We start from the raw sequence: 20,760 nt of genomic DNA, 5'->3' as shown, positions 1-20,760 counted from the left end.
CAGCAAAGTACAAAAACAGTGATACCCTACAGTCTGTCTACACCATCACTTTCAATAATAGTACTTAGTACCTATGGTAACACATTAATCGAATATTTATTTATTTATTTATTTATTTAGGTACAGCAACAGAATACAAATTAGTTTTTACAAATAATTTAGACAATAAAAAGGTACATCAAATAAATTTGCACTCCAGTTATAGCTATACACGACATTTGCTTAGTACATGACACGACTGTTTAGCTTAATCTTATACAAAAATAGTTCCAAAACAAATATCCAAAAGTTCTATAATATATAAAGCTTATTATTATAAAACTTAAAATTTAACAGAGGAAGATGCTAATAAACATTACAAAAATATTGTAACATTTCTCAATAATCGTATCGTATCGTATAGAAAAAAATACCAGATCATTCAATTGATTTGGCTACAGTCTGTCACATCACTCACAACATGTCCCATCACTAACGCGTTGTAAAATGGCGGACGGCGATTTGTGAATGCAGAATTTTGCTCATTGTGAATTTTTCATTGAAACAGACGTGTTACTTGTGTGTTATTTTAGGAAAGTAGAAATTAAAACCGTAATTCAAGAATTAGTTAATTAAAATACCTATTTTGTGTATGTGACAAAACAATGTGTGTGATTTTGTGAGTTTTTTTCCTGGTGAAACAGTGGCGTGGTGAAAAATGACTCAGTTTTTGCCACCAAACTTGCTTGCGCTGTTCGCGGCGAGGGACCCGATCCCCTACCTGCCGCCAGCGGCCAAGCTCCCTCATGAGAAGAAGCAGAAAGGCTACGATGGAGTCGGCGCCTTCCTCAACGTTTTTGAGGTTAGTGACGATTTTACTGTTCTCTGAATGAACGTGGTATTTTTATCTTTATTGATTTTCTTGAATTATGTATCCCCCTTGGTTGGAAATTATGACTGACGAACATCGTCTTAGGTCTGGTGTTTTTGTAAAATCCTACTTTCTTCCATCTTTGTGTATCATAGCTGAAGCTTTCAAAAACATAGAAAGCTATACAAGGATCAAAAGAAAGATTTTAACCTTCCTAGAGAGTCACAGGATTACAATATGAGGTACCTATATCAATAGAATTTAATACAAAGAATAATAACACAACAAACTAGGATCTTACTCCATAGGTAGTCGAGTTCTCCTCTGGGTAACCTCTAAAGGGAATTGATATTGATGAAAAAGACGACTAATATGTCTCCATTCCATCATTGTATTGTATATACTATTGTTTTTACATACCAATATCAGCGTTTTCTTGTTTACATACTTAAACTTGACTTATTCCAACCCGTGTTGTGGTTGATCAGATAAATTGAAAAACAAACAATATCTAATATCTTACATGCTATTTCAAACCTCAATTCCTTTATTGCTTAGATTAGAATAGTGTGTTTAGGTTTAATTTTTCGGTCAGTGTATAGGAAACGGGGCGCTATGGGGCACGAGACTTAGAAAAATTTTTATGAAAAAATTTTTTTTTTTAATTTTTGCCTTTTTTTGCCGGGAATGTTTAGAATAGATAAAAATAAGACTAATCTTCAGATAACTTTTTTTTCTAGGACCAACCGTTAACTTTCTAGAGCCAATTAAAAGTGCGCTATCAACACTTAGAATAATTTCGACGAGTTTTTTTTTTCTTCAATTATTCCTTGTTTTCTTGCAAGAATCGCATAGAAGACGTAAAACAAAGCACAAAAGCTTATATGGTCTACCTCTCTAAAACAAACGCTTTCAGATTTAGAGCCAATTAAAGGTGGCTTCCGACACTTAGAATAATTTCGATCAAAAAAATTTTTCCCGAAAGTGGCGATTCTTTTGATGCCATCATGTAGGGGACCTCAAACCAAGAAAAAAAGGTCATGTACTTCATCCCCGTAGGACCAACCCCCGACCCTCTAGAAGCGATTCAAGTTTTACGGTTTTTCCAAAAAGTTCTAATTTTCGCAAATCTATGCTGTCATCGTCTAGAGGATGTCGAACCAAGGAGAAAAGGTCATGTAGCCCACCCCCGTAGGACCAACCCCCTCCCGTGTAGAGACGACTGAAGTTCTAAAGCGTGCTTGTATAGGAACATTCTTATGGCCCTAAGCACTGATCAGTATAAGACACAATGCCTTTCGCATTCTTTTTGTTGATTTTACCATAATAACCACAAGTTTACTTTTACTATAGTCTAGTCTGTGAGCACATAGAATTTTGTCCAATGACCCCAAGCTACCCATCCTTATCGTGATTATGTTGCTGTCGCGCTCACTCACTGCGGGCGCCCGTCGTACAGTCGCGACAGCAATATAATTACGCGCGAGCGATAAGGATGGGTAGCTCGGGGTCATTGGACAAAATTCTACGTGCTCACAGACCGGGCTTTACACAATAACCTTTCTAAATCAAGCCATTCTCCCTCTAGTGGTCAAAACTGAATAAAATATTTTTGATTTTGATTCCAGCACCCCTCAGAAACCCCGCCACCGACTCGTGTGGAGACCCGCGAGGAGAGACTGGAGAGGCGGCGACGGGAGCGCGCCGAGCAGACCGCTTACAAGCTGGAGCAGGAGATCGCGCTGTGGGACCCGGCCGCCAACCCCAGGGCCACTACCGACCCCTTCAAGACGCTGTTTGTGGCTAGGATTGTGAGTTACGCTGTTGATTCTTCAGTTTCACTCCATATAGAGGTCTTGAGTTCATTCAAACAAGACACAATCTGAAAATATCTTGTGTGGCTTTTTCTAATTTGGTAAAAACATAACAGGTTGAAAAAAAATATTGTCTAGACTAGATTGTAATCTGTACATCAGGGGTGGCCAACCGGTCGATCGCGAATATTAGTCTAGTCGATCGTGGCAAGGCAAAAAATACTTTTGTACTAAACTATGCTGATCCATTTAATATTTCAAGAAGTATGTAAGTGTTAGATCTCCCAGGGTTTCGTTAGTAAACAGTAGATCTTATGTCTAATCAAGTTGGCCACCCCTGATATACATAAAGCCTTCTTTAATTATGAAAATAATAAAGAAGTGTACCACTGACTGAGCCTGTGACGTGACTTACACAATCATATAAAACAAAATAATTAAAACAGTAATATTTTTGTTACTTTTTATTTCATAGCAACAAAATTCCAGGTGATACGAATTAAAATAAAAAATAAATCGTTTCTTTCCAGAACTATGACACTTCAGAATCAAAACTCAGAAGAGAGTTTGAAGGATATGGACCTATTAAAAAGGTGAGTATTTTTATATTGGCTTCATTTTGCATGCATGTAAATAAACCTCATGTTGAGTTACTACCAGATATTCAAAAATAACAATTTAAACCTTAACAAGTCCTAATCCTAAGGGCCTTCGCCCACGGTGAGTTTTTGTAGCGATACAGCTGCTGTAGCGCGTTAGTAGCGCGTTGGCATACCTTCTGTAGTGCATTGCAAATGCTCGTTTACAAAACGCGAGACAAAAAGTCGCCGTGGGTGTTCAGGATTTCAAATAAGAGTCCTTTTTTACATAAGGATTAGTTTAATCTTCATATGTGCTGCGTTTACAATGGTAAAATGTAGAAAAATATACGAGCTACGCGCTCGAGGATTAGATCCCAAGGTAAAGATGGCCGGACGACGCCGCTAGTGATGTTCTTTACTTCCTGTTTGGAGGCATTGGCGATAGTGACGTCCGGCGCGGGGTGAAAAAAGGTTGTAAGCGCACTGCGCGAACAGTGGGCGAGGGCTCTAATGTGTGAAAGTTACTAATTCTCATTTTTAAAACACTGTATTAATGCAATACCAGTTGCAAGTATGAGGCCGTATACAGAAAGAAAGCTGGAAACTTATAAGCGCTTACCAGCGCTTGTCAGCGCTGGTCCGTTCGTTCACAAAGGAAACAAGTTGAATGTCATTTTCAACCGACTTCAAAAAAAGGAGGAGGTTCTCAATTCGACCCGTATGTTTTTTTTTTTTTTTCTATGTTTGTTACGCGATAACTCCGCCAATTATGAACCGATTTGAACAAATCTTTTTTCAGCGTATAGGTAATACCTCAAGGGTGGTCCCATTTAAATTTAATAATAAAAAAAACAACCCCCAAGGGTGGAAAATTGGGGATGAACTTTTTTATACGCAATATCTCCGCCGATTATAAACCAATTAGAACGATTACTTTTTTGTTGAATAGGTATTATCAAAAGGGTGGTTTTATGCGAATTTGAAGAAAATATTTCACCCCCAAGGGTGGAAAATTGGGGATGAACTTTTTTATAATATATATTAAGAATATGGTCTCAATGTACTGCCTACCTTCAGTGGTAACATCAAGGTAATAATTAGTTAACTAAAAAGCAAGAAATAAGTTAAATTTTATAAAAAAAAATAAAACCGACTCCAAAAAACCTTCACTAAAAAGTAGAATAATAATTACTAATTACCTACTTATTTATTAGGACGAATTATTAATATTTATGTAGGTATACCATGATTGATACTTTTGGAGTCGGTGCAGGCAAACTTTACATGTTTCATAATCTTGGCACCGACTCCAGAAGTATCAATCATGGTATACCTACATAAATATTAATAATTCGTCCTAATAAATAAGTAGGTAATTAGTAATTATTATTCTACTTTTTAGTGAAAGTTTTTTGGAGTCGGTTTTATTTTTTTTTATAAAATTTAACTTATAGTATATGGCAGCGTCCAGCGCTGACCAGCGCGTGTTGAAACTTGTCGGCGCCGTTCAGTGCTTATCGGCGCGCGTTCATATATTTTCCCGCGCGGGTTACCAGCGCTGACAAGCGCTTATAAGTTTCCAGCTTTCTTTCTGTATGTATACGGCTTAAGGTCGGGGATAGTGCTGCGCAAAGTGCATCTATTGCTCAAGTACTTGTCACAGAATAATAATTGTATTTATTTCATCGCTTCCCCAACAGATATACATGGTGTACAGCAAAGAGAACGACAAGCCGCGCGGATACGCGTTCATCGAGTACGAACACGAGCGCGACATGCACTGTGAGTCACACGCACACACACTCACGTAATACGCACACAGGCAGAGTAAATACAAATGAGTAGGTGATCATGTGTGCGTGCGCGCCGCATACGTGTTGGCGCGCTCACATACAAACCGCGCTCGGTGCGTTTCTATGAAGATGACCTACTCATTTGTATTTACTCTGACACAGGGAAGGGGGTGGATCACACGTTACTTTTCTTCGGCTATCGTGGCATTACTAAGGCTGGTTTTAGTGTCACGCGGACTGTCAGTGCGGATCGCTCCGCACAGCCGATCTGTATGAACTGCTAGGGAGCGGAGCGGTTCCTTCGGACCGCATTACTCTAAAACGCTCCCTAGAAGTTCATACAGATTGGCCGTGCGGAGCGGGTCCGCACCCGACGGTCCGCGTGACACTAAAACCAGCCTGAGGGGTTATTTAGTGGAACATTAGACAAATGTTAATTTAAATAGCAAATTGTATTTTAATATTCACGAACTACTGATAAGAACAATTTTGGCTGAATTCTAAGACTTATTCGAGGTTTAGACTAGCAATAAAACTGTACCACTGTGTAAATCTGTGGCAAGCCAACTTCTGCTAGATTTACACAGTGGTGACAGCTTGCCGAAGTCAACTTCTGCAAATTGCTAGTCTAAACCTCACTTTAAATTTCTTTCTTGTAACTTTGAATTTCATTATTTATTCTGCCACAAATTTTACAAAGCAATGATAATTGAGTAATTTTTGAGATTCCAATAAAATAAATATTATAAATTGCTCAAACGTTAATGGCAGAAACTTGTTCCTAAAACTATTACAATATTATTTTCATGTGTTTATCCAAAGAAAGATGTTAGGTGTGTATGATCCATTCCCTTCCTTACAACACATCCAATATGTTGTCCCTGTCATGAAAATACAATATTTTAAGGTGTCTGAACTGTGAAAATAAGTTAATTTTTCTTGATTGCCAAATTATTTGTACTGATTTCTAAACAAAAAATCATTTCTGCCCAACGACCACTAGTGGGGGCCAATGGGAAATTTTCAGTGTCATTGGCCCCACTGGCGGATTTTTTTTTCAGATGTCCGTCAGAATAAAGGGAGAAATACGTTTCATTACTTACCCATGAGTTTATTGTTTATTTAGAAGAGTGTAACATAAATAAAGCCATGAATGCCTTATTTTCACAGCTCACTAACACCTATCTCACAATCTGACAGTTCTCTCTCTTTCAATTACATGTACACGATAAGGATAGCAATCCCCTGAACTGTCAAATTTATGCCATGACATTGACAGCAGCTGTCATTTGTTGATGACGACATGGTCAGATCTTGTTGGAGAGTTGTTCAAAATTATTTTGTGGCTTTATTATTAGGAAGTAGTAATTTAGTTTCTATGTAGGGTTTTTTTCTTCTTATTATTGTCCCAAGAAAGCTGTAGGGTTAATATTAAAAATGTTGTGTAACCCACCTAGAGATAATTAATTTTTTTTTTGTTTTTTCGACCATATTTTCGCTCGTTCCGCGTAAATTCTATTCTGTACCGTATTGACAGTACTCGAAGATGCAATTGTATACTTTAGGCCGAAGCCACAAAGCTGAAATTGGCGTACCGAGACTGATCCAACAAGATCCGGCACAGGGCGCCGCCCCGCCGACTTAGCCCGCCTGTGACGTATGATTAACGAGTAATTTTTTTCTATTCAACCACAGACCCAGCCGTAAAGACCTACCAACAACTGTAAACCGGCCAAGCGTTTAAATAGGTTTGTATGTGGTGGTAAGATGCCAACATACAAGTTTTTAATTTAAAAAAAAGTCTCAAAAAATTGCAAAAAAATATTTTTTTGAACCAAAAATGTAGTGTCGTTTACATATTTAGTTTGACGCGCTAAAGTAAAGGTAAAGTAATAGCGCCCAGGTAAAAATGGTTTATTACATCGTGAATAAAAAAATGGATGGATAGTTGTTGGAAAGTAAGTAAAAAATATAAAACGGTAGGTATAAAAAACGGTGGGTATGAAAATTTTCTATGTAATTATCGTTGTATCGAGTTAAACGTCGTCTCTCGGCTTGGTCGGTAGGTATCCCATGTCTTTTACAGGTTTTTTTTACTGCTTTACTCAAAAAAACTATTTAAAAAAGTTTCAAATTGTTATTTTTTGGTAATTTTTGTACCATAAAAAAAGAAAATAATAATTTGAAACATTTTGCTTTGACTGTGCATTTTTTAATAAAAAAAATTACAATGCACAGTCAATTTTAATGTTTATATGAATATTATATTCAAAATTCATATAAACCTTGTTAATGTTAATGTTAATGTAATTAATCTTTTGTTCTGTTTGAATCATAAGGCTGGGTTTCCACAGGCAGAGTTGAGCTCCGCTTCACTGAAAACACAGCCTTATTGTAATTTTTAATCAGTAAAAAAACAAAAATATTTTAAGAAGTAACAGTCAACTTCTTCAAATCTGTTTTTGAGGGTACTTTTTGAGGAAATTTTCAACTACCATGTAACAATGGTAGGTTATTAACGTGCATGAGTGGGGGCAAATAAAACAGCGAATTCTCTTCAAAAATCACATCTTTTAAATTCTGGTATTTTGTTTTGTACTTTTACTTATGCACTACTAATACAGTTAAAAACAACAAGGCAAAGGCAAATTTAATAAAGAAAACCGGCCAAGTGCGAGTCGGGCTCGCGCACAAAGGGTTCCGTAGCAGCAAATATAATAAACTTATTATGTCAATTTATACACCTGGTGAATGGAGCCTAAACTCTCCCGATATTTTGCCTTGTACTTTTATGTATGAATATTAATTTTATATATGTATTTATAAATATTCCGAGCTAAAGAGGTGGCAAAAGCAATGGCAAACAAACCACAATCAATAGTATTCGGTTGTCGCTGAACACTTGGAAACTGAATACATGACTCCGATAGATACGGAAACAAGGCTTTTACATATATTTTTTGCGATTTTCCTAGAACACCAACAAGACTATCGTACACACGCAGTATTCCATTAATGTAATAAATACAACTCCAGTGCCCCACTAATCCCACGTCACCGTCATAAATTACTTGAAGGTGCGTCTCATTTTTAGGTACAGGTTCAATCAGTTCAGGGTGTTGAAATAATTCTAGCTCACGCGGTCTAAATGATGTGCACCGAAGTAACTTTTCATGAAATGCGCGAACCACATCATCTTCGATATAGTTATTATAATTCAGAATGTAGGAAAACGTATTATCTAAAGTATCCATTGTTAGATGATATACAATAAGCTTTAGAAATTTTAAAAACCTGCTACGAAACACTAAAATTTGCACCAAAAACAAAGGAATTTATATTATTGGGGGATTTATTAGTACGTGACCGGTTTAATAGCACCTATTAAACCAGTATACCTACTTACTTATTTTTTATAATAGGTACAATTCAATATTAAAAAGTCTCAACGCCAAATTCGACTTGCGAAAGAAGTAAATGGGAACGATGAAATTCTCTTAGCGCGCACAAGTGACAACGACGTCTGCCCTCACGTGTCTGCCCGTTCGGGTCGACGCGGTTAGCTATCTTATCCCCGCTCCCGCGCGAGACCACGCCCCGCAACTCACGCGCTGCAGCGCAGCGAGCGACCGATCTTCTTGAATCGATGTAATAATAATCTATAGGATTAACGCGTTTTAAAAATATTGGTTCGATGGATATGTTTAACCTATTATTACTCAACAATCACATTTGTAATATTAAACTTTATCAAATGCACAATGTATTTAAGGTACATTACTGGATAAGGATTAATGGCGTATTGCTTGAATAAGCTAATATTTCTCGTAAAAAGTACCTACATTATAAAGATTTTATATCATCGCGGATTTTAAAAGGTGTACAATACTGTAGTATATTTTTTGATCTATCTTATAAGGTTCAGCCATCGTTTTCAGTGTAAGCACAATAACTTAACCAAAATTACAGTTAAATCAACCTATCTCAAAAACTATAAGAGATACTTTGATCAAACCAAAAATCGTTGAAAGAGTTAATTAGCATGCATCACCTCTATTTTTTTTAGAATTTTATACCCCGTAGTTATAAAAATAGAGGGGGGGGGACATACTTTTTACGACTTTGAGAGCTGATATCTCAAAAACCGTTCACTTTAAGAAAAATGTTTTTTAGAAAACTTTATATCATTTTAAAAGACCTTTCCATTGATACCCCACACGGGTATGTACATCGAAAAAAAAATTTTCATCCCTCAGTTACATGTATGGGGGGCCCCACCCCCAATTCTTTTTTTTACTATTTAGTGTCATAATTTTGTAGCGGTTCATACAACACATATTCCCATCAAATTTCATCACTGTAGTACTTATAGTTTCCGAGTAAATCGGCTGTGACAGACGGACAGACGGACAGACGGACAGACGGACAGACGGACAGACGGACATGACGAAACTATAAGGGTTCCGTTTTTGCCATTTTGGCTACGGAACCCTAAAAAGCATATATTTTTTCAATATTAAATCTCATATAAATTCTTTAATTCATGAGGTATGTGCCGGTATGCACAATACTAAATCTCTTCATATCTTATCTATGGTTCATATCGTATCATATCGTATCTATGGACGAAGTTGACACAAGGTACTTTTTTTTTGCTTGATAAACATCTATCCCCACAAAAAATGGGGATATAATAATATACCTACCCTCAAAAAGTTTCCTCACAAAGTACCCACGCCGCGCGCGCGCCGTCTAACTCTACCCTCATTACAGCGGCCTACAAGCACGCGGACGGCAAGAAGATCGACGGCAAACGGGTACTGGTGGACGTGGAGCGAGCCAGGACTGTCAAGGGATGGCTGCCGAGGCGGCTAGGTATGTTGGCTATAATATTGTAGAACTACCCTACATGTTTGTATGTGGAAACTTGCCGTAACAGCGTGTTTTACTTGAAAATTTCGGGGTTATCCATTCAATGTAATATCTAATAAATAAATGTCTTATGCCCGTTTTCACCATCAATCCCTAATTTTTAAGTGAACCGTATAGTAAAACATAACAGTAATTTTGTTGTCGTAGGGGTCACTTAAAAATTAGGGATTGATGGTGAAAACGGGCATTAGTATCTTTCTGAGCTCTGGGTCAGTGTAGTCGCTCGGCTAGCGAAGGCTCGTGGGTTTGATACCGATTGGTTTTTTTATTTGGTATAAAAGTATCTGTTGTTAATAACTCACGAATTACTATCATTGTTTATTATTTTGTTCTACTGTTCCACATTGCTGTGAATACTTAATTGATTATTTTGTTAGGAGTGGCTGCGTCTGGTTTGTTTGGTCAAAAACAAAGTCACCGTGGGCGTGGGCCCTTAGCTTGTTTCTTTGTTAATTCTCCATCAGAATTGATTTGCCTTGACCAATAGCCTTAACCCTCGACTCTCAGGAATGGAGTGGTCACGTATTTAAACTAGTTGTTTCTTTGATATTATGCTCCCTTAGGATAAACTGATTTCTTCTAATGTATTGTTCCATGCGTCTCAGCAAAGACCTGCTTCAGACGCAGAGGTCCCGGGTTCGATTCCCAGTGGGGGCATATTTTTCTGTTCGGTTTGGTTGGTGGTAGGGCTTGTTCTAAGTCCGCCTGGCTAGCTACCACCATCTTACCTAAGTCTGTCGTCATAACAACAATGTTAACAGCATTGTTGTGTTCCGGCAGTTAAAGATAAGATAGCCAGTTCCTCCGTGGTTGAGGATTCCGGGTGAAGCTCGCTTCCACCTCCGGCCTGATCATCACTTACCATCAAGTGAGATACAGGCTAAAAGCTTCCTCGTTGTGGATAAAAATAAATAAGTCTCCATGACTAACATCGAATCGTGTGTTCCCAGGCGGCGGGCTAGGCGGCACGCGGCGCGGCGGCGCGGACGTGAACATCAAGCACTCGGGCCGCGAGGACAACGAGCGCGAGCGAGAGAGATACAGGCTGGAGCAGCACCGCGACCAGCACCGCGACCGCGACCGCGACCGGGACCGGGACCGTGAGTACACATAACTGAGCATTATAATGTATTGGAAGACACATATCATACATACAGGGTGTCCCAAAATTAGCACGTCACATTGACACTGGAGGTAGCTGAGTCTAAGACGCATCGAACTAGCTTAATATTTCCATAGAAAAGTTTCATAAGTTTTAAGATATGACCAATTTTATTTTAATTCATTTCCATAGAAAAGTTTATGAGTTTTGAAATATGACTCATATTACATAGTTATTTTTAAAAATGGACTTAATATACTTGTTAGATGCGTCTTAAGTTCATTTTCCTCTGGTGTCAGTGTGACGTGCAAATTTTGAGACACCCTGTATAACAATTGCTATACTTGGTCTACTACAGTTTTTATCATTTACAACAATTCTGTTAGAAACGTAATCACAACTACAGTAGAATCCGATTATAATCCGGACGTCGTACTAAAGAAGTATTTTTTTACATTATTTCTCAACAAATCAACAAACCAAATCAAAAATGTGCGTCGCTAAAAGCGGTCGCTCGTTATAAGCAATGTCGTACTAAACGGATTCTACTGTAGGTACTACCATCAAACAAAAATCCTTTTTCTGACTCACTATTAAAATAAATGTAGAATTTTTAATACCTATAGTATTTCGCAATCACAACCTTTGATTTAAATATCCCACTTTGCATCCTATTAGCTGATACGCTTGTTGTTTAATATAGTTATAAGTAAAACGAGTCAGTTGCTGACTTACGACTGTCTTTTATTTTTATTTTTTTTAATTACTATTACTATTTTGATATACATACTTTCCAACACCCCCACTATATCAAAATAGCAAATAATCTAAATATCTATTACACTATACATTTACAATCTCACAGTCTATACAAACACAAAACTAGGATATAATAATTAAATTTACTTTTATCAAAACAATACCAAGTGCTTGCATAAAATCATTGTAACAACTTATCAATTCACATTACAAATTTTGCAAATATATAGCCTCTCTCTACATGCTTCTGACAAAGCCATGTACTCTGCCTCACAGCTACTGAGAGTTTATCTGCAGTTCTTTGCTTTTTACTTTAGAACATCTCAAACAATAACTTTTGTTTTTTAACAAATACTCTAAAATTCTCTTTGCATAATTCCAATGCAATCCTGAATAATTTAGCATTACATTCAGTTTTCTTTTTAAATAACCATTTGCACTGTACTACGCTAGCGCCATCTGGAGCATCGACAATCTCCCANGTGTTGTTGACATTTCCCGACTTTGACGTACTGGTTGTCTGTCCGCCATGTTTGCTAGTGCTGTTCTGTTTAACCGGTTTTTTCTGCCATTTCGCTGCTAATGCCGAGCTACGTTCCGTTTCACTTAGATCTTCCACTTCCATATCAAGTAATTTCGACTTGATCGAGTCCGCGGTTATTTGAATCCCGGAGTGCTCTATCGCCATTATCATAGGCATGAATCGCTCAGGTAAACCAGCAAGTAACAATGAACCAACCCATTCATCATTTATAGCGAATCCTGTTCCGCTTAAACGTTGAGACGTTTCAACTATTTGTGTCACATAATTCGTCATATTTTCACAGCTTTCCAACCTTATAGAAATCAGGTGACGAAGCAACGTTATTCTCCGTGAAAATCCTGAATCGTCGAACAAAGAACGCAGTTTTGTCCACAATTCCTTCGCGGTCGTTGTATCCTTTATGTGCACAAATAATGATGAATCAATCGTCAAAATCATTTTTGCTCGAGTCTTTGCATCTGCCGCTTCTGCGACTGCACCCGTTCCTTCTTGCTTTAGGTACTTCTCTGCACCCTCCAGAACTAGCAAGTTCTCCACTGCGAACGCCCAATCGTCGAAATTTTCGCGACCTTTTAGCTTTGGCACGTTTGCGAGATAACTGGAACTCATTTTAACTGACTCAACACGAAAAATACTACAATAAAACTGTTTATTCACTTAAAATGGGTCTGGGCCCATAACCTATAAGTAAAACGAGTCAGTTGCTGACTTACGACTGTCTTTTATTTTTATTTTTTTTAATTACTATTACTATTTTGATATACATACTTTCCAACAATAGTATTGTCTTTGCAAGTGAAATAATCACCATTGTCCCCATACGAGTGGCTTTGCAGCCTATAATCCGATGCATTGACGAACGTAGTTTGCATATTATTTATTTATTTACAAGAATTTACAAATAAAAAAATATGTCATAAATCGATGTCCAAACAACGCGACATGGTGCCCAGAATGCGGTTTAGGCGCATAATGTCAAAAGCGCAAAATGTTAAATGCATAAAATCACCATTTGTTCCTCAGGCCGGCGCCGCAGCCGCAGCCGCTCGCGCCGCCGCTCCACGTCCCGCTCCAGAAGGCGCGACCGGGACCGCACGAAGGACGACGAGGCTACCGACAGGTGAGCATAATACTTTACCAGGATAAATCAAATCAAAAATAGTATTAAAAAAGGATAGCTGTGAGTTTTATGTCTATTTTCGGTTCAATCCCTAATTTTTAAGTGACCCCTATGAAACAAAACTCCTGTTATGTTTTACCATATGGGTCACTTAAAAATTAGGTATTGATGGTGAAAACGAGCATTAGATGGGAAACTAGACAATTCAGGGAAAATCATACATTCAGATGGGGGGAGAATTTAGTGAAAGCTGTATTGCCAATCAAATACATTGGTCTGCAAACCTATATTTTCTAAAATATAGAAGTTTGAGATTTAAAATATTTAAAAAAAAAAACTATTTTTTGTAGGCCAGCGTAGATGTATCATAAATTAATATAAAAATTCATACAATACTGTCAAAAAGGATATTTTCACAAAATTTTACATTCCCATCTGCCCCTCTAGGCTTCTCTTGAATGGGGGAAAATGGGAAATTTAGTGTAAAGATTAACTGTCAGGGGAAGATGATTTTGCCCCGATTTTGGCACAAAATGAGTTCATGAACTAATGCTAGTGTGAAAAAGCTCTCTGTGCATTAAGTTTCCTAAAATGTGTATTTTTACTTCTCATAATAATATTATGTAAGTAAGTTATTTGTAATGTTCTAGGTTTTGTCTTTTGGAGTTTGCGTCTCGGTAATCCGAACGGTAGATTTACTTTAAGGTTATTCCAAGGAAACCTATAATTAGCCATACTTATAATTAAGTTACCTTAAGATTTACTCATTGTAATGCCGTTGGTTTCTAATGGCTAATTTTTCAATCAACGGATAACTTTTATCTGAAGAATAAGTTTGGCAGATTGACAGTTTCAGTGTGGAAAATATGTCAAAATGACAAGTTTATTCTTCAGTCAAAAAGTTATATAGATGACCCACGCTGAACTGTCCCGCCAAACTCAATGACAGGGAGGCGCTACCATCGTTCAACTATATGGTTTCCAACATGGCAAAAATGGGAACCATCGATCCGGTATTGACGGTGGCGCCCCACTGTCAATGTCATGCATAGGACAGTTCAGTATTTTAGAACTATAGTTCCAAAAGCGGTAAAAGGTTCAGCGTGGGTCATCTATATCCGACGATTGAAAAGTCAGCCCTAAAAATAAAAGTTCTCCCTCCCGCAGCAGTCGAAGGCGCAGACGCTCCCGCTCCCGTTCCGAGCGGCGCGCGGGCCGGGCGCGCTCCGAGCGGCGCGACAAGAAGCGCGCGCGCCGCGACCGCGACCGCCGCGAGCCCAAGCTCAAGGCCGAGGACGTCAAGGTCAAGCAGGAGCCGCACGACGGTACGTTAGTTAGTTAGTTTAGTTAGTTTTGCAGGGCAATCGAATACCGCACTTAGCCTCATGATTGGGCCATTGTGCGCGATTTGTGGTTTATCTTCCTACTCCAACCACCCCAGAAGGCGAGCAGCCCGTCTAGGCTGCTGCAGGCCTCCTGTAGCGACGATGGTGATCGAAGTTGTTCTTCCACGCTACTGCACTCCATGAGCACACGCTGCGGTGTTTCCTCTGCCTCCATGCACCCCCTGCACAGTGGGCTGTCTGTGACACCTATGTTGTATAGGTGCTTGTTTAGCATACAGTGTCCGGGACACGGGAACGACGTTACGTACGACACGACGCGATCACAGGACTGTACGACACGACATGGGACTATAGGACACGACACCGCTCAAGTGGGTTCGATTCCCGCCTTAGGCAGTTCGATTTTTTCAAGTTGTTTATTTAAAATTTAGTTTGAGAAGCGACTCTAATCGCTAAGAAATTTTAATAACTATTTATGATATGGCACGGGACTATACAACGCGCGACACGCCATGACAAGACTCGACACGAGACTATATCACCTGTGCACGAGACCTATCATAGTCCCGTGTTACTTACGACACTAAAACACTGTATTGACCCTGTAACCCTTTGAGGTTCGACACTACTACGACTCCATCCCTCCACGACAATACCTGCCTGCGGTTCGTTTGTTAATCGTATACCTCGAAATCAAAAAATCCTTGTAGCTTTTCACCTATTCGCATTTCGCCGCGATATCAAAATTTCTGAATAGATTTTTTATTCTTGTAGTATAATTTTTGATCGCTAATTACAATTGTCTAAAAAAATCATAGTAGATTTACTTTCCAGCCGGACTGAGGAATATGCACATAAATTACCATCCTTTTTTACAAAGCGACACGCTCTGTATCGAAATCGAAAAAGGCACACTGGAAATTGTACTTTTCGAACCACTGCTGATGTTGTAATTCCAGAGCACTTGGCTACTGTTGTAAAAATCTGTTAAAAATATATGCTAGTAACAAAATATACTACCGATATTACACGCTACAACAAAAAACGCTATCACGGTGAAATGCGAATATGTGAAAAGCTACAAGGTTTTTTTGATTTCGAGGTATACGACTAACAAACGCTGCGGTTTATGACACTTGCTAGAGAGAGGGCTTTATTCCCCAGTCATCCCCGCAGAGATCGCAGCTTCCTAATTTAACTCATTTGTCACATCCAAATAGGAATAAAAATTTAGTTTTGTTGCTTTCTCCATCGTAAAGAATAAAAATATGAGGCAACTTATTCTAAATCCTCTTCTAATTAGACGACATTCATTCAAATAGTGTCCAATATTGTACAAAAAACTAATAATTCCTTGTATTCTCCTTCCAGACTACCCCGAGTTCAGTATCCCGCCCATGGACGTGCAGATCAAGCAGGAGCCGCGCGACGACGAGAACAAATACAATCCCGAGGACGCAAACGGGGACGAATACAACTACTGATCTTCCCAACCGCCACCCCCACGGCACGGCCGCGCTTCTATTGTATTTTACGCTCAGCCACGTTCATGTTACAAGAGAAGATGACGTTCCCAAAATCCACCCTATTCCCATTTGCCACCCTTGTGCAGGTTAGTACTAATAGTACAAGCCAGAATTACGTTTACACTCAGAATGAAAAGCCTGACAAAAATAAATTTGTCTTATGAAATAGAAAAGCATTATTTTATATTTATAGCAACTAATAGAATTCTCATTTTAGAGCATTCTGTCTCATTCAACATTGAAAGTTGAAAAGGGACAAGTCGCTTAGCGTTCGCGTAAACTCTAGAACGTATTCAAAAGCTAGTAAATTATTCTACTGGCAACAATCCTATAGTGCTTGTGTACTGGCAACAATCCTATAGTGCTTGTGTACTGGCAACAATCCTATAGTGCTTGTGTACTGGCAACAATCCTATAGTGCTTGTGTACTGGCAACACCAATACGGTGGATTTTACAGTAAAATACTGGTATGTGGCGAATAAAAATTACAACGAATTGAAACAAACATTTAAAAAAGACTATTTTTTTAACAATGAATCACAACGTTGCCAAATTGCCACTTAGTCCGGCAATGTTGCCAATTCACACGTTGCCAGGTGGATAGTTTTAACACAGCTTAAAATATCCAGCTGATTCGTTGCCAACGCACAATAAAATTATGGTTTGGATATTGTTTACTACAACGGGTAAGCTCTCGGCTTGCATCTCACCTGATAGAAAGTAATGATCAGCCCGAAGTTGTAATCTATTTTCATTCGGAATCCTTAATCTTAGAGGAACTGGCTATTATACCTTTAATTTCTCCAATAGTCCTTGTACACTATGTATTAAATTTTTATAAGCTTGCCACAAATTGGCAAGATTCACTCTATTTTCAGCCTTACTGTATGGACCTATAGTTTAAAATATATTAGGGAAATTCGTCTCTTAAGTCGACTAGCTACTACGGCTGTAACACCAATTCTTTGACGCATTTTTTATAATATCTGAGATTAACTAGCACTTTATGATCTTACGTTTAAGAATGTTTTTAAGAATTGGACTTTTTTATTAGTACCAATGTTGTATTATTCATTTTATTAAGTTTATTGTATTACTAATGCATACAGCATCCATTTTAATTCCTAGCTCAAATCAATTTTGTGTAAAATCTTTAGTTTCCTATCACTTGGGGTAGGAAGGAGTGAGATCTATTTTTAAATTTATCGTCCTAGGTCTGTTATAAAAACTCAAAACACAGTCCAAACTAAGGCATATAAGTTTTTATTGGTTGAATTACAGTACAGTGTCGCTTCAAGAATGGATCAAACAAAGAATTGATTCTACTGCTCAAATGCCATACTTTACTACAGGAAAAATATCTTTCCCCAAAAAAATTGTCGTCCCCATATTCATTGGCTGATTACTGATGACAATTTGTGTAGAAAGGTAATTATTTGTTGTAAGATTTGAATTTCCTTCTTTTTTCTGGGGGAAAGTTGCTTCATTTCAAGCCTTAGAATCTTATCGTTTTTGTTATTCATACTTAAAGCGACACCCTATAATTTAGATCAATCATAGGACAGAAACTATGACCGAGTTTAGGTTTTGTTTGTAACGGACCATAGATATTTGAAAGGGACAGCTGCATATTTTAGCTGTGTTGTTAGGAATCAATAGCAATATTCTTATATTGTGCGGTAGTCTTAGTTGTAAGGTATGGACTAAATAAATTCGTGATAAGTATATTGTGTTTTAATTTAGTCAACCCACAAACCAGGTTATTCCCAGTTGGGAATTAATTTACTAAGATGTCTCAGTCTCCCCCGTTTTCACCGAATAGATGAACAAATGAAAACGGGTTATTCGTAAACCAGCTGGCACCATAAGCAACAACATAAAATGCATGATACATTTTTCTGAATAAAAAAAAAAATAGGTATAATAATGATGATATTCAATTAATTTACCGCGCTCAATATTTATAAATCTAGGAGACTGACATTCCTGTAAATTAATTCCCAACTGCCCCCAGTGGGGGCAACTGGGAATAATCCCACAAACCTATGAAATATTATTTTTGTTCTATTATTACAGAGGCGACACTACGTTGATAATAATTACTTCGTTAGTAGGCAATGATACAGTGCCTTTTGTGATCAGTAATCGATCAATCGAGTTTTAAGAAAACCAAAATTGGAAATAATGTAACAAAGTTTATTATTATTATTATGCATATCATTCAAAATTAACTCGCAACATAACAAAACAGCCTTTTATTAACAATTTCAAAATGTACACAATATTGGGCAGTTGACACAATTATAGCCTGACCAGGAACATAAAAACCCTGGCATAGAGGCGCCTCAATTGCATTTGATAGTGCAACACTGAGTACAGTCGTACCTGTGTTAAATTAATATGCGAACTTTATGTATCAGGATTCAGGATTACGGGCTAATTTGATATTTTCATAAATTAACGAAAAAATGTTATTATAGGTAACCTGATTAAATAAATTAAATGAAACCATCAATCGAGCTAGTAGATTTATTTTATTATTCATCAATAATCAAATTCAGAACTTGAATATTCAACTGGAATGTCTGCTCATGAACGCTTCAAACTCGGTACTTCTTTCCCAATCCCATAAAATTCATCACTTAGAAAGTGACAAAATTTTTAAAATAGGTAGTTGAAACAAACCACAGCTAATTTTCATAGTGAACTGTACTATACGATAAACATGACAGTCAATTTGACAACCTTTGTCGGAAACATTATTCAATGAAAATATTGTCCAAACCCTTAGTATTTCTCTTCGACAAATACTTTAACACATTGTGAACCACTTTTCTTTCACGACTTTAAAAATATTTTAGCAATTTAATTCATAAAACCAATTGCGCACATTTAAAATGAAGTTTGTTTACACTTTGACAGCAATAGACTGACATGCAAGGTGACATGTCTATGAAGTTTTCAGTTACTGTTGCCATTAAAAGAAATTAGTACCATTAGTTTTCCGCAACATGGCGAGGGTTTTTATGTTCCTGGTCAGGCTATAACCAAATAATTTTAAGGCACACAGTCTCTGAAATATTACTTCATTCTAGCTCTGAAAACCGAACTAGTTCACATTAATATACATATTTAGTCACTTTAAAAATATGACTCAATTCAATTTAAATAGACCAACTAGTGACGTCATAGCTTCCTTATCTTTTTTAAAGAAACTAGCTTAAAACTTATAGAAATAGGGTGTGGTCATAACTACCCAATTATAAAATGTACATTATACTACTTATTTATACAACAAAACACATTTAAATCGCACATTAAAAAATCAACAACCTGTAATTATTTTAAAAGATCAAGTGTTAAAAACCAGCAAGCTCTAAAAGCGTGCTAACCACCAGTCAAGTAGGTAAGAAGTATTATTAATATTGCATTGATGTACCGTCAGGAAAAATAATCGTTGCGAAACGGAGTTTTGGAGAATGATTTCTAAATCTGTAGCTTTTGTGGTTGATATCTATGGTTTTCTGGAATATCATAGACAACTAACCCGATCGAGCTAACTGTGCAGTTAATTCGACCAAGTTGTAGATATGGTGGATTCCGTGGAGGGTAGTTGAACGGGAAGCATGGTCGATCTGTTTTAATGGTTTCAATTTATTATTTAATGGACTTTAGTGTACAAAGGACAGTGCCAATCCATGTATGGAAGTTGGACCAAGTGCTGCCCAGAATGAAACCATAGTGCATTTTGTTCCTCAGGCCAATACTAATTTGTAAACCCGAGCGCACTAGAATCTATCCCTGGAGTTAAGAGAAAAAAAGAGTTTTATTTTGAATTATTTACATACCAAAATATCATCGATGTATACGTACTACGCATAAGATTTCGCGATTTTGGCATTAAATAATACTCGCTATGTTGAACTTAACCATACTGCATCCGTACGCCTTACTTTAGTACGACTACGACATTCTTTATAAGCGATCAAGCGCTTTTTTCACTCGACATTGGCAGAAATAAACCTCCCAGAGAGGTTTGGTTGCCATAAAAAAAAAGTAGGTATGGTCGTAAATCGTCACTATAAAAACTAAGGCTGAGTTGCATCACCTAACTTATACCGTAACTTTAACGGTAACCGGTGATTTTTGTATAGAGTTTGACAGATTTTTGACGTTTGTCAAAGTTAAAGTAAGATGGCAACCCAGCCGTAATGTTCCAGTGTGTTCATTGATTATCTAAAAATTCTAGCCGAATATCTTCAATATAATGCACTTTGGCTCGCATAAAACTCAAGCTCAAAACTACATACGATACACAAAGCAACGATTCATGAGTGATTGAAATAGTCACTTTTCTTGTGTGACAGTTATATGCCCGTATTCACAAACGAT

The 20,760-nt window shown here is 37.5% G+C and overlaps 1 protein-coding gene across 2 annotated transcripts; it reads left to right on the top strand.

Moving 5' to 3' along the window:
- The first annotated feature begins 471 nt into the window (after positions 1-471).
- On the top strand, positions 472-18,093 carry snRNP-U1-70K (small ribonucleoprotein particle U1 subunit 70K). 2 transcript variants are annotated; one of them, XM_028318336.1, is made up of 9 exons: positions 472-841; positions 2,479-2,661; positions 3,195-3,257; positions 4,946-5,027; positions 9,812-9,913; positions 10,921-11,070; positions 13,399-13,495; positions 14,666-14,820; positions 16,213-18,093. In XM_028318336.1, exons 1-9 carry the CDS (start codon positions 698-700, stop codon positions 16,323-16,325), a joined length of 1,089 nt encoding a protein of 362 aa, XP_028174137.1. In that variant the 5' UTR covers positions 472-697; the 3' UTR covers positions 16,326-18,093. The 2 variants fall into 2 exon arrangements, with proteins under 2 accessions (XP_028174137.1, XP_028174136.1); XM_028318335.1 differs by having other exon boundaries at positions 14,663-14,820.
- Positions 18,094-20,760: the final 2,667 nt, after the last annotated feature.

The sequence above is a fragment of the Ostrinia furnacalis genome, unplaced genomic scaffold (genome assembly GCF_004193835.3).
Source record: "Ostrinia furnacalis isolate ACB-3 unplaced genomic scaffold, ASM419383v2 OfSCF6751, whole genome shotgun sequence".
NCBI lineage: Eukaryota > Metazoa > Arthropoda > Insecta > Lepidoptera > Crambidae > Ostrinia > Ostrinia furnacalis.
The sequence above is the reverse complement of the archived record's forward strand: the minus strand, read 5'-3'. Positions and strand labels throughout refer to the sequence as shown.